General features: G+C 35.8%; 1 protein-coding gene and 1 pseudogene across 2 annotated transcripts; one reads left to right on the top strand and one right to left on the bottom strand.

Annotated features, from left to right (window-relative positions):
* Window positions 1–939: 939 nt before the first annotated feature.
* On the top strand, window positions 940–4,261 carry LOC104728472 (serine/threonine-protein kinase WNK8). The gene is made up of 8 exons (XM_087469556.1): window positions 940–1,443; window positions 1,608–1,672; window positions 2,031–2,068; window positions 2,164–2,391; window positions 2,486–2,706; window positions 2,791–2,948; window positions 3,031–3,430; window positions 3,518–4,261. Exons 1-8 carry the CDS (start codon window positions 1,365–1,367, stop codon window positions 4,090–4,092), a joined length of 1,764 nt encoding a protein of 587 aa, XP_087325682.1. The 5' UTR covers window positions 940–1,364; the 3' UTR covers window positions 4,093–4,261.
* Window positions 4,234–5,448, bottom strand: LOC147937481 (uncharacterized; annotated as a pseudogene). The gene has a single exon (XR_015568717.1). The product of XR_015568717.1 is annotated as an uncharacterized LOC147937481 (transcript).
* Between the last annotated feature and the right edge of the window lie 9,958 nt (window positions 5,449–15,406).

Genomic DNA, 15,406 nt, shown 5'->3' with positions numbered 1-15,406 from the left:
CGGGACATGTTATTAACATGACGATTTGAATTAACATTAGTATAAATATAAAATATTATTAATTCGGTTTTGAAACACGGGTTAAATCTTCCTTTAATTATTTGGTCAATACCACTAATATAAGAATAATAGACATATTAAATCAAGGTAATTTAACTAAAATTTTGTAAAACAATTAAATCATTGGTAAAATTGTGACTTAATCCGAAAATAGCTTATAAATTACATATTTATGTATTTATTTCCCTTATTATTGTTCTAATAATTGACAATCCAAACAAAATTATTATTTAATTAAACAAAACAAACTAAATATAAAAAAACAAAAAATTAAAATATTTTTATTTTTAAAAAAATTGTCTTGCGGTGTATCACGAATTAAAATCTTGTAAAAATAGTAAAGTACATAATCGATGGTATATATATGGTAATGATCCAAGGAATTTTAAAATTCCACAATTTTCCTGATTTTAATTGACAAAAAAATAAAAAAATCTTTACAATACAGTAACATATTTCAGATGATTTTTTAGAAAAAAAAAAAAGAAAAAGAAGAAAAAAACGATTAACAAAACTTTTTAATATATAAGAAATTAGTACTCCAAAGTCCACAAAACCTGAAAAATGACAAATATATATATATATATATATATATAAAGGGCCTGAAATAAATGAAAATAGAATGCCAAATCTATTAATTACTCCCTTTGTCCCACGAAAATTGATGTTTAGAATTTTTTACACATTTTAAGAAAACAATGATTATTGAATTTAAATATATATTTTTCTTTGACTAAAGAGATATTATTTAATTTTAAACTAATAACAATTTAAAATTTTAAATATTTTTAATAATTAGTTATTGAAATTTACAAAATATTAATCTTTATTGGATAAAAAATATATCAAAACATCAATTTTTGTGGGATAGAGGGATTTGTGGGATAGAGGGAGCAGCAGTTGAGAAGAGAAGAAAGAGAGCGTTATTGGTTCGATAAAGACAGATAATTTGACTTTCCCGATTTATTTGGTGGCCGCCTTACCCCTTTTTTTTTTTTTTTTTTTAATTATTCCCTTTCGATTTCATCATCATCCCCTTGTTCTTCTTTCTTCTTCTTCATCCTTGTTGATTTCGCCATCCATCTCATCGCAATAATAAAACTCTCTCTAGATTCTTGCAAAAATCATGGAGGATCATCATCATTATCAATGGAAGAAGGATTATTTGGTCTGATAAAAGAGACCGAGAAGGATAATCACGACGGAGGGAGGGGGTGGAGAGATCGGAGAAATGAAGGGGATGATTCCTTCCGCCGCGAAACTCCGTTTCCGATCTTCTTCAATCGATTCGTATTGCTTCGCTCATGAGGCTTTCTCCGATTGTATCATCATCATCTCCGTCTTCTCCGTCCATTTCTTATAGCCCATTTTTTTCTTCTTCCTGTAATAATAATAATCTCCCTTCCTCGATCTTTTGCTTCCTTTCAATTTCACCATTGTAATCTCACCTCAAAACCTCCTCTCCGCTCCCTACTTTTGTTCAATTGGTTTGTTTGTTTTGTTTGTGCATACACATACATATATGGCTTCTGGTTCTGGATTTTTAGGTCAGATATCGTCCATGGAAGAGGCTGATTTCGCCGAGAAAGATCCTTCTGGCCGTTACATCAGGGTACCTCACCTTTTTTTTTTTTTTTTTTTTTTTTTTTTTTTATCCTCTCTGATTCTCTATGAAACTTCGTTTGATTCATGTGTACAAATTTGCATTCAATCTAATTTTTTTGAATTATGAGGAAAATGATCAGAACGTTTTGACCTAGTTTGAATGACTTCTCTTTGAATTAGCTAATAGCAATGTGTGTTTCGTTTACTGATATATTGCGTTTCAACTTTTAATCTGTGTTACACATACATTTTGGAACAATCAACTTTAAGTATCATGTTGCATTGTTGTTTTGTATAGTATATATGGTGGAAAAACAAAAGAGTGATTCATCTATTCGTTTTTTTTTTTTGTTTCCATTCTTCAGTATGATGATGTCCTGGGGAGGGGAGCTTTCAAGACTGTGTATGGTTCCTACACCCTATGCTTTTGTGTTTTTTGTTCCAAAGGAAAACTTGTTTGTTAACTCCCCCATCCATATATATATATATATATACCAGATATAAGGCGTTTGACGAAGTAGACGGGATTGAAGTTGCTTGGAACCTAGTTAGCATTGAGGATGTAATGCAGATGCCTGGTCAACTTGAAAGGCTCTATTCTGAAGTTCATCTACTAAAAGCTCTTAAACATGAAAACATCATCAAACTCTTCTACTCTTGGGTTGACGAAAAGAACAAGACTATTAACATGATCACTGAGCTTTTCACCTCTGGTAGTCTCCGGCTGTAAGTATCTATCTCCTCCTCACTTTCTCTTCTCTTATTATGATCCTTCGCTTTTTTGTTTTCTTCTCATTACCATTTCTTTCGATGCGCCAAGATACCGTAAGAAGCATAGGAAGGTCGATCCCAAGGCCATCAAGAACTGGGCAAGGCAGATTCTTAAAGGCTTGAACTATTTGCATTCTCAGACTCCTCCTGTTATTCACCGGGATCTTAAGTGTGACAATATATTTGTCAATGGAAATACTGGAGAGGTCAAAATTGGAGATCTCGGACTCGCAACTGTTCTGCAGCAACCCACTGCACGAAGTGTGATAGGTAGTAATACACCAAAAAAATATATATCCTCCTTCCTAGACCCTTGAAAATCTACTGTAGCTGAAATTTTTTGAGCGTATTCAGGTACTCCTGAATTCATGGCTCCTGAGCTGTATGAAGAGGAATACAATGAGCTTGTGGACATCTATTCTTTTGGCATGTGTATGTTGGAGATGGTAACCTGTGAATATCCATACAACGAGTGCAGAAACCAGGCTCAAATTTATAAGAAGGTCACCTCGGTAAGTCTTCCACGATCTTGACTTTTCATCACAATTATTTGTTGAAGCTGGGCTCCCCTTTGATGAAACTTTGCATTTGCAGGGTATAAAGCCGCAATCTCTCAACAAAGTTGATGATCCTCAAGTTAGGCAATTTATAGAGAAATGTCTTCTTCCTGCCTCTTTAAGACCAACTGCTCTAGATCTCTCCAAGGACCCGTTTCTTGCAAGAGATGGGTGCAAGGACTCTGCTCTTCTTGCTTCATCAAGCACAGCATCTAAACCTGTGAGACCACCACAGCATGAACATCTTCCCATGGATGTGGATCATAACGAGAATAGGAGTGTCTCCAGTGGCTCCTCTCGTAAAAGCAATGAAGACTACTCATGGTGCCAAACCATTGAACTTCAGAGGTTTGCAGAGGATAAGGAGTTCAGGTTGAGAGGAGAGAGGAGTGATGATGTCACGGCAGCAATGCTTCTGCGTATTGCTGGCTCATCTGGTTCGTTTGCTATAACAAATACCTTCTATCCAGACTCAGTCTTGTCACAGTTTTCATTTGCTGAATCAATTGAATGTCCTAATACAGGTAAATGTAGAATCGTACACTTTGCATTCTATCTGCATTCAGACACAGCTAAGGCAATCGCTGAGGAAATGGTTGAGGAACTGCATCTAACAAGCGAAGAAGTTGTTGTAATTGCTGACATGATAGATGACTTGATGATGCAACTTAACTCTGACCGAACCTCGTCGCATCATGATCAAAACTCTCCACATGTAGCCATTGACGATCATGAAGCAGCAAATCAGCAAACTGTGAACTCGAAAGATGAAGAAGCTGCAGGACAATCAATGAAGTCAGACATATCCGCAGACTATTACTTACCCTTCTCTTCAAACGACGCAAACGCTGCCATGGAGGCTGGTCGAGATGCAGAGTCGATGAACTCGTTTCTGGATTCTTGCTCAATGATGTCAACCATCTACAATCTTTCCATTTCAGACAATGACTACCCAGAAGACCTCAAGACTGAACTGAACTTGATCGAGTCACAGTTTAATCAATCCTTCCAAGATCTACTGAAACTGAAAGAGGATGCTATAGAGAACGCAAAGCGGAAATGGATTACGAAAAAGCAAAAAGCTGTGATCATCTCCTGATTTTGATATTTACTCTTCTTTTGGTGTCTTCTCTTCCCCTGAGATTAGTGTTACATTACATTTGGTGTTTGGATATATTTGATTTGATGTAAAGAATTTTTTTTACTTGACAAACTAAAAAAAAAAAAAAAAAAAAAAAACTGTTAAAGAAGCTAACATTTATTTAAAAGGTAGACAGATTTTGCACATAATTGTTCCAGAGATTAGATGCGATCTCATCTCTTAGCCTTAAACTATCTCCAACTTCGTCTGGTGGAAACCCATGTTCATGCCCCTCTTCTAAAGCCGCCACTCCTCTATCTCCTCCTGCTTCCGGCATAGTCTCTTCTTCAAACATTCTAAACACCATATTCATCTGGTTTCTCCAAGCGGACGTAGTTGTGCAGTGCACAAGCCGCAATCACTAGCTTCACTTGTGTTTGCAGAGGATACGGTGGAGCTGATGTCAGAATCGGAAACCGTTCTTTCAAAGCTCCAAAAGTCCTGCGAATAGCTCGATGCAACAACTTGTGTCGCTCATTGAACATTTCCTTTGCTTCTTCTTCTCCTGAGTTGGTTGAAACACCGTGATACGGCGCGAGAAAGCCAGGAAGATTCGGGTACTTGTGATCTACAATGTAGTATTTGCCTTGAGGGACTCCTAACTTGTTACGCCGAGACAAAGCTGCAGTGAGAACTTGTTGATCAGAAGCTGAACCTTCCCAACCAGCTAACACGTAACGGAACCTAAGATCGAAGGAAGAGGCTGCAAGAACGTTTTGGGTAAGAAGTCCATTGCAGTTCCGAAACGGACCTTGCTCGTCGACTCCAACCATAACAGGTATATGAAAGCTATCAACAACGCCAACACAGTCTTTGAAATAAGGATAGAATCTAGGATCATCATCCTCTAAGGTATCAGAATCCGGATTGGATTGAAACAAATCAACGGAGATTGCAATAACTGCATTCAGAACATTGTTGAAGTGGCGGCTGATGGTTTCACCAGAGTAACAGAAGAGTTCTTGAACAGCTCGAGTTCGAAGATTATGACCAATGATGAACAGAAAGATTGTTAACTGTTCCTCGATCTTGATACGGTTAGTGTGACGCAATAAGCCTCTGGTCTGAAAGAGATCACAGACCTTATAGAAGACAGGCTTGTCCATTCGGAAATTATCAAAACATTGTTCGTTTGGACCATTGAGGATTTGGTATACGAACTTGTTACCATCGGGGATTGGAGTAAACAGCTTCTTCTTTGTCTCCTTCGCCTGAGATCGCCATAGATGCTTCTTTAGCGACGCAGCTAAACAATCTCGATCTCGGAACTATCTGAAAGCGATGATAAGAGAGAGAATAAAAATGTTCGACGATATGTCCTTTTTTTTTTTTTTGGGGGGGGGGGGGGGGGTAAATATCAATTTATAAACTGATTTATAAACTGATAAATATCAATTTATAAACTGATTTTCTTTTTCTTTGGTCAAATAAACTTTTTTTTTCCTACAAATTATGAAACTTAAATATTCAAATGTTTTTTTGACGAAAGTTAATATATTTTGTAATTAAAACTAGGTTTGGACCGGCACGTACGTGCGGGGTCATATTTATCAATATAATTCAAATTTAAATTGGTTTAGTTTTAGTAAATTTGCGAATATTTGAAATAGTTATGATTTCACTACAAAGTTTTAATCCAAGTATGCCCGGATCAAACTTGAACCAAATTAGTAACTGTTAGATTTTTATTAAACCCGTATACTATTAAATCAAATAAAAAATAACAAAAAATCAAACTTTTCAAATGGGATAACCTAAATAATCAAGCTGTGCAAACACACCTCGATAGGTATATCCCGCAACAAATTTAATATTTTTTTGACCCATATAAAACCCGTTTCGTGAAACCCACATGAGTAATGTGGGACACACCTATAGATGTGTGTTTGCCCAACTTGATAATTTAGGGTATTCCATATATTTTTTTCCTAATTTATATAAAATATTTAAAGGGATTGGGTAAGAGATTCAAACGTCGTATTTCCATTTGGATATCATCATAAAGTAGATATTTACCCTTTTCCAAGTTGACACTTAATCAAATTAGTTAGGTTTTGAGAACTGAATATAGTTAAAAAAAAAACACATTCGGGAGATTCTTGATGTAGGACATTTTCGATATAAGACAAACTTTTATTCCCGATTGGAAAAGGATGGAACAGAAGCAAAAATTACCGAAGTCCCGCATTTTGCAAAAACACAAAGATAAATTATAGTATATTTATATATTATATAATATAATAAAAATATTACAAAATTAATTGAATTTTTTATTCTTGTTATTTTATGTATGGTTCATCTATATTGGAGCACACTTTAATTTTAATGTCTTTAATTGTTATTTTGAACATTGTTAGGCTATATAATTTGGACAAAAAAAAACATGTTACATATAAGAATGTAAGCAATAATTTATGGTAAGTCTAATATGTTAATTTATAGTTATTAATTTATCAAATTATAAGCTGATCCATAAAAACAATTTGGGACCAAGAAAAATAATATTGTTTATCGATTATTAATTTTTTTTTTAGAAAGATTCATTTATATGGTTTTAAAATGTTGAATAAATTCATAGATAAGTTTAAAAATAAAACATTGATCCTTTTCAGAAAACTGTTTGGCAAATTTGTCAATTATCATCACACAATTTATTATAAATTTCCAAATTATAAATTACGGGGTGGACATTATTATGAAAAAACCAAATGACTTAAAACAAAAAAAAAGGAGCAATGACAATGTTGAGTAGTAAAAGGGACAAAAAAAAATGGAAAATAGATGGCTAACTACATGAAGTATAGGTGAATACATGGTCACACATACTAATTATATTATTGTATACTAAACTACACGAAGTATATGTATTACATGGTCACATGCATGAACTATATAACGTCATGTGTTCAACACCATAGACATACAATCTGGTATACTGATTGATTAATTCCGGTGAAGACTGGTGTTGACTCCGACATTGACCAAAAAAATATTAAATCATTTATGGTTTTTATTAATTAAAAAATATTCTATTCAATATCTAATTATTTTTATATATTTCCAAAATATATTTTAAATGTAAACTAGAGAACCCAAACCTTAAAAAAATTATAAGAGTTTTGGTTGAATTTGGAGTGTTTAGACAACACTTATACCCATTTTGTCCCGAAACAGGCTAAAACCGAGAAAAAATTGATTCGAAGCAGTAAACAGCTTTCTTTTGTGTGTGACAATCCAATGCATTTGACTAATTTTAAGAATTCGGGATGAATTTGGAGTGTTTAGACAACCCTTATACCCATTTTGTCCCGAAACAGGCTAAAACCGAGAAAACATTGATTCGAAGCAGTAAACAGCTTTGTTACTGTTTCTAGGGTCAGAATGTGTAACAATCCAATGCATTTGACTAATTATAAGAGTTCGGGATGAATTTGGAGTGTTTAGACAACACTTATAACCATTTTGTCCTTGAACAGGCTAAAAAAGAGAAAACAGGCCAAAACCAAGAAAACATTGATTCGAAGCAGTAAATAGCTTTGTTTGTGTTTCTAGGGTTAAAATATGTAACAGTCCAATGCATTTGACTAATTATAAGAGTTTTGGTTGAATTTGGAGTGTTTAGACAACACTTATACCCATTTTGTCCCGAAACAGGCTAAAACCGTGAAAACATTGATTCGAAGCAGTAAACAGCTTTCTTTTGTGTGTGACAATCAGATGCATTTGACTAATTGTAAGAATTCAGGAAGAATTTTTGGAGTGTTTAGACAAGAGTTGTACCCATTTTGTCCCGAAACAGGCTAAAACCGAGAAAACATTGATTCGAAGCAGTAAAATACTTTGTTACTGTTTCTAGGTTCAGAATGTGTGACAATCCAATGCATTTGACTAATTGTAAGAGTTTGAGATGAATTTGGAGTGTTTAGACAACACTTAAACCCGTTTTATCCCAAAACAGGCTTAAACCGAGAAAACAAGCTAAAACCAAGAAAACATTGATTCAAAGAAGTAATCAGGTTTTTTACTGTTTCTAGGGTCAAAATATGTAACAATCCAATGCATTTGACTAATTATAATAGTTCGGGTTGAATTTGGAGTGTTTAGACAACACTTATACCCATTTTGTCCCAAAACAAGCTTAAAACGAGAAAAAGGCTAAAACCGAGAAAACATTGATTCGAACCAGTAAACAGCTTTGTTTGGGGTTTCTAGGATCAAAATGTGTGACAATCCAATGCATTTGACTAATTGTAAGAGTTCGGGATGAATTTGGAGTGTTTCGACAACACTTATACCCATTTTGTCCTGAAACAGGCTAAAACCGAGAAAATATTGATTCGAAGAAGTAAACAGCTTTGTTACTGTTTTGAGGGTCAGAATGTGTGACAATCCAATGCATTTGACAAAATTTAAGAGTTCGGGATGAATTTGGAGTGTTTAGATAACACTTAAACCCGTTTTATCCCAAAGCAAGCTTAAACCGAGAATACAGACTAAAACCAAGAAATCATTGTTTTGAAGTAGTAAACAGCTTTGTTACTGTTTCTAGGGTTAAAATACGTAACAATCCAACGCATTTTTGACTAATTATAAGAGTGTGGTTGAATTTGGAGTGTTTAGACAACACTTATAACCATTTTGTCCCTAAACAGGCTAAAAATGAGAAAACAGGCGAAAACCATGAAAACATTGATTCGAAGCAGTAAATAGCTTTGTTTGTGTTTATAGGGTTAAAATATGTAGCAATCCAATGTATTTGACTAATTATAAGAGTTCTGGTTGAATTTGGAGTGTTTAGACAACACTTATACCCATTTTTTCCCGAAACAAGCTAAAACTGAGAAAACATTGATTCGAAGCAGTAAACAGCTTTGTCACTGTTTCTAGGGTCAGAATGCGTGAAAATCCAATGAATTTGACTGATTGTAAGAGTTTGGGATTAATTTGGAGTGTATAGACCACTAAAACCCGATTTATCCCAAAACAGGTTTAAACCGAGAAAACAGGCTAAAACCGAGAAAACATTGTGTTGAAGCAGTAAACAGCTTTGTTACTGTTTCTATGGTCAAAATATGTAACAATCCAATGCATTTGACTAATTATAAGAGTTCGGATTGAATTTGGAGTGTTTAGACAACACCTATACCCATTTTGTCCCAAAACAAGCTTAAAAAGAGAAAACAGGCGAAAACCGAGAAAACATAGATTTGAAGCAGTAAACAGCTTTTTTGTGTTTCAAGGGTCAAAATATGTAACAATCCAATGCATTTAACAAATAATAAGGGCACATGTTGAATTTGGAGTTTTTAGACAACACTTATACCCATTTTGTCCCGAAAAAAACTAAAACCAATAAAACATTGATTTAAAGCAGTAAACAACTTTGTCACTGTTTCTAGGGTCAGAATGTGTGAAAATCCAATGCATTTGACTAATTGTAAGAGTTTGGGATGAATTTGGAGTGTTTAGACTACACTTGAACCCGTTTTATCCCAAAACAGGTTTAAACCGAGAAAACAGGATAAAACCGAGAAAACATTGTGTTGAAGCAGTAAACAGCTTTGTTACTGTTTCTATGGTCAAAATATGTAACAATCCAATGCATTTGACTAATTATATGAGTTCGGATTGAATTTGGAGTGTTTAGACAACACTTATACCCATTTTGTCCCAAAACAGGCTTAAAAAGAGAAAACAGGCGAAAACCGAGAAAACATTGATTCGAAGCAGTAAACAGTTTTTTTGTGTTTCAAGGCTCAAAATATGTAACAATCCAATGCATTTTACAAATTATAAGGGCTCGGGTTGAATTTGGAGTTTTTAGACAACACTTACACCAATTTTGTCCCAAAACAGGCTGAAGCCGAGAAAAAAATAATTCGAAGCAGTAAACAGCTTTGTTTGTGTTTCTAGGATCTAAATGTGGGAGAATCCAATGCATTTGACTAATTATAAGAGTTCGGGATGAATTTGGAGTGTTTAGACAACACTTATACCCATTTTGTCCCGAAACATGCTAAAACCGAGAAAACATTGATTCGAAGCAGTAAACAGCTTTTTTTTTGTGTGTGAAAATCCAATGCATTTGAGTAATTGTAGGAATTCAGGATGAATTTGGAGTGTTTAGACAACACTTATACCCATTTTGTCCCGAAACAGGCTAAAACCGAGAAAACATTGATTCGAAGAAGTAAACAGCTTTGTTACTGTTTCTAGGGTCAGAATGTGTGACAATCCAATGCATTTGACAAATTTTAAGAGTTCGGGATGAATTTGGAGTGTTTAGACAACACTTAAACCCATTTTATCCCAAAGCAAGCTTAAACCGAGAACACAGGCTAAAACCGAGAAATCATAGTTTTGAAGCAGTAAACAGCTTTGTTACTGTTTCTAGGGTCAAAATATGTAACAATCCAACGCATGTGACTAATTATAAGAGTTGGGTTGAATTTGGAGTGTTTAGACAACACTTATAACCATTTTGTCCCTAAACATGCTAAAAAAGAGAAAACAGGCGAAAACCAAGAAAACATTGATTCGAAGCAGTAAATAGCTTTGTTTGTGTTTCTAAGGTTAAAATATGTTGCAATCCAATGAATTTGACTAATTATAAGAGTTCAGGTTGAATTTGGAGTGTTTAGACAACACTTATACCCATTTTGTCCCGAAACAAGCTAAAACCAAGAAAACACTGTTTCAAAGCAGTAAACAGCTTTGTCACTGTTTTTAGGGTCAGAATGTGTGACAATCCAATGCATTTAACTAATTGTAAGAGTTCGGGATGAATTTGGAGTGTTTAGACAATACTTAAACCCATTTTGTCCCGAAACATGCTAAAACCGAGAAACCATTGATTTGAAGCAGTAAACAGCTTTTTTTGTGTGTGACAATCCAATGCATTTGACTAATTGTAAGAATTCGGGATGAATTTGGAGTGTTTAGACAACACTTATACCCATTTTGTCCCGAAACAGGCTAAAACCGAGAAAAAATTCATTCGAAGTAGTAAACAGCTTTTTTTTGTGTGTGACAATCCAATGCATTTGACTAATTGTAAGAATTCATGATGAATTTGGAGTGTTTAGACAACACTTATACCCATTTTGTCCCGAAACAGGCTAAAACCGAGAAAACATTGATTCGAAGAAGTAAACAGCTTTGTTACTGTTTCTAGGGTCAGAATGTGTGACAATCCAATGCATTTGACAATTTTTAAGAGTTCGGAATGAATTTGGAGTGTTTAGATAACACTTAAACCCGTTTTATCCTAAAGCAAGCTTAAACCGAGAACACAGGCTAAAACCGAGAAATCATTGTTTTGATGCAGTAAAGAGCTTTGGTACTGTTTCTAGGGTTAAAATTTTGTAACAATCCAACGCATTTGACTAATTATAAGAGTTGGGTTGAATTTGGAGTGTTTAGACAACACTTATAACCATTTTGTCCTTAAATAGGCTAAAAAAGAGAAAACAGGCGAAAACCATGAAAACATTGATTCGAAGCAGTAAATAACTTTTTTGTGTTTCTAGGGTTAAAATATGTAGCAATCCAATGTATTTGACTAATTATAAGAGTTCTGGTTGAATTTGGAGTGTTTAGACAACACTTATACCCATTTTGTCCTGAAGCACGCTAAAACCAAGAAAACATTGATTCGAAGCAGTAAACAGCTTTGTCACTGTTTCTAGGGTCAGAATGTGTGAAAATCCAATGCATTTGACTAATTGTAAGAGTTTGGGATGAATTTGGAGTGTTTAGACTACACTTAAACCCGTTTTATCCCAAACCAAGTTTAAACCGAGAAAACAGGCTAAAACTGAGAAAACATTGTGTTGAAGCAGTAAACAGCTTTGTTACTGTTTCTATGGTCAAAATATGTAACAATCCAATGCATTTGACTAATTATAAGAGTTCAGATTGAATTTGGAGTGTTTAGACAACACCTATGCCCATTTAGTCCCAAAACAGGCTTAATAAGTGAAAACAAGCGAAAACCAAGAAAACATTGATTCGAAGCAGTAAATAGCTTTGCTTGTGTTTCTAGGGTTAAAATATGTAGCAATCCAATGTATTTGACTAATTATAAGAGTTCTGGTTGAATTTGGAGTGTTTAGACAACACTTATATCTATTTTGCCCCGAAATATGCTAAAACCGAGAAAACATTGATTCGAAGCAGTAAACAGCTTTTTTTGTGTGTGACAATCCAATGCATTTGACTAATTGTAAGAATTCGGGATGCATTTGGAGTGTTTAGACAATACTTATACCCATTTTGTCCCGAAACAGGCAAAAACCGAGAAAAAATTGATTCGAAGCAGTAAACTGCTTTTTTTTTTGTGTGATTGTAACGCCCCCGAACCGTACTATGACCACGCAGGCCATGGTACAGCCACGGAACGCTACAATGGGAATTGCACCGGGTCAATCCGGTCGAGGGACGGAAGCTGCAGACTTCCCGACCGGTTCATCCTAGTACAACTCCACCCGCAGCCGAGACTACTTAGGCTTTGCAACCCTTGCGACCTGGTGCGTTGTGTCAGCCCGGACAAGGCCGAGTATCATTTGCAACTTGCCATGCCTTTGCAAAATCGAATGTATATTACTTCAATAGTTCTTTGCATTTGAAAACAAAAACATTAAAGCAATATACAAAAGATAGTCGGGTAATGTTTATAAAAACATAGGGTTTTGCAAGAAACACAAGAAAAACCCTATCCGGTACCCTAAAGCTTGCTCCGGCTCTAGACTCACTTAGGCTTCCCTGCAAGACAAAAGCAATATCATGAGTAATCTAAGATTACTCAGTGAGCCTGGGTACCCCTTTCATCCTAAACAGGATACTACTTCCCAACCCGACTACCCCAAGCAAGTTAACAAACAAGCAAGGCAAGTCATCAAGGCTACACAGCAGAAGCTATAGCGGAAGCAAAACAACAACAAGGCAAACAAGCCTACAATAACAAGTCTAAGCAACACTATGCAAGACTAAGCTATCAACATGCAAGACGAAGCTATCAACATGCAAGCCAACAACAAAACAATAACCAACAAGCGAGAAAGAAATAGAACGACACGACTCTACTCGGACGATCTAAACTCGCTAACCACAGAGAAAGACGACTAAAGGAACAAGGATCTCTTGGACACTTTAGACTCTTAACCACACCACACGAAAAGGTAAGGATAGCTAGAATAGTACAAGGGACTCTTGACATCCTAGACTCCTTCACCTAGGGCCCTTCGATAATCTGTTCCGTTCCTCCACACTACCCATGCTAAAACCTTCCCGGTAACTAGCATGAGCTCCCATGCTGAAACCACCCAGGTAACCAGCATGAGATCCACCAAAGTTACATCGTCATGTAACGGTCACGCTAATAGCTAGTTAGCCGTGACTGTGTCTCGCGTAAGTGGTTTTAAACTTCTTGCGAGACACCCACATACATACGGAACCAGAAATATCGACTACACTTCTTCTAGCTAAGACTCAAGAAACGAATTCAAGAGACTTTGCTAAAACACACTTACCACCGAAACAAGCAAGAAAGTCGAGCCATCAAGCAAGAACAATCATGCTACACAACATGCGATAAACAACAAGAACGAGAATGAAAATTCAAAGATCTTATGATTAAAATATGCATGCAAATGCTTAAAATCACTTAAGCAAATACTCAACCATCCGCATGCCAAAATGATCTGATTTAACTAAGTAAATCTCATTTAAAATGCGCATGCAACAAAATTCGGTTTTAAACTTAAAAATCATTAAGTTTACTTAGCATCAAGCTAACCTCAACCGAAAATATGCAAATAAAATTGCAAACATCCTATCTCCTTTCATGCATGCAACCGGTTTATTAAGCAGGTTATGCTAATAAAACTCGCTAAGTCACATGATGCATGAAAACCTTCTCACCAAATTTTAAGTCCACCGTTTCCTTAAAATGCAACCGGATTAACACTTAACCCATTCTTAGGTGAGATCAATGCATGTACTTACTTGCGCATGGTGATTTCATCATAAATCCTACCATGAATGCATGCAATCGATTTTAAACCGAAATGAACATGCAACTACTCTACATGCCTTACCACCAAACTCACATGCACATGGTTACCTTCTCATAAAGCCTACCATGATCCACATGCAACAGAATTAAACTAATTCTACATGCATGCATTACCGCAGCACTCACGTTCACATGGTTATCCTACCATGAACCGCATGCAACAAAATTAAACATGCATTACCGCAGCACTCACCCCTTATGCCGATGATGGAAACTCGGATTTCACTGCACCACTTGATCAGATCTCTCTTCTTAGCTCCAACCGCTAAGCACCCCTTGGTGAGGGTCATTACATTCTCCCCCCCCCTTATAAGAATTCGTCCCCGAATTCTCCAACCATCTCCTCCTTTTTTGGGGATGTTGTTACTCCTTGTCATCGGTGCCCTTATTTTGTGATCACTATCACCTTAAAATCTCCATCGAAGACAGTCTTGAAAGTATAAACTTCCTTTTTCTTCTTCTTGGTCCTTTTTCTTTTCTGCCATGGCTCCTCCATTTTATTCTTACTCCACGTACACCATTCGCTGATGCTTTTGGAAGGCTTCTTCATCTCCAGCATTCACTTACTCCTCCATAATTCTCCAAACTTTCAAGCATTAAAGGTCTCTTCTTAATGCTAATACTGGTCCGCTCCTTCGAATTCTCGAACTTAAAGCTTTTCTTTCTTCAGCATTTGTCCGCTTTCTTCTTTTGGCTCTTATATCTCTACTCCTTAGAGATCTTTGCCCTTTTTTTTTCCAATTTCTTTAGCTCCACTTAGCTTTCTCAAACTCCGCTTTTTCTGATGATTTCATCATCCTTCGGCCATACTTGGATCAATAGAAACTTTACTAGTCTCCGATGCTACTCACATCTGATCCTCCCTTGGTTGACTTCGCAAATCAACTCCTTTTTAATTCTTTTCCTCTCAAGGCTTGGGTATACCTTACACTCCTTATTCGCCATTTAGCATACGATGCTCTCTCCTTTGCCCTTACTTAGTTTAGAGAAATATTACTTTTCTCTGCCTTGGTTTAACATAGAAATGTTTTCTTCGCCATTCATTAACTTCTTGCGTTCTCTTTGTCTAATCATAGACAGCTCGCCTTTTACTCTTATTATCTCCTTGCACCCTCTTATGCATTTAGCTCTTGGAACATGCATTACTTCTGCACTTCCTTGCCTGCTCTTAGCCCCTTTTTGATTTACTTTGCCAAT

The sequence above is a fragment of the Camelina sativa genome, chromosome 10, assembly GCF_030686135.1.
Source record: "Camelina sativa cultivar CO46 ecotype springtype chromosome 10, ASM3068613v1".
Classification (NCBI taxonomy): Eukaryota; Viridiplantae; Streptophyta; class Magnoliopsida; order Brassicales; family Brassicaceae; genus Camelina; species Camelina sativa.
Note: the sequence above shows the minus strand (reverse complement) of the source record. Positions and strands in the feature narration are given on the sequence as shown.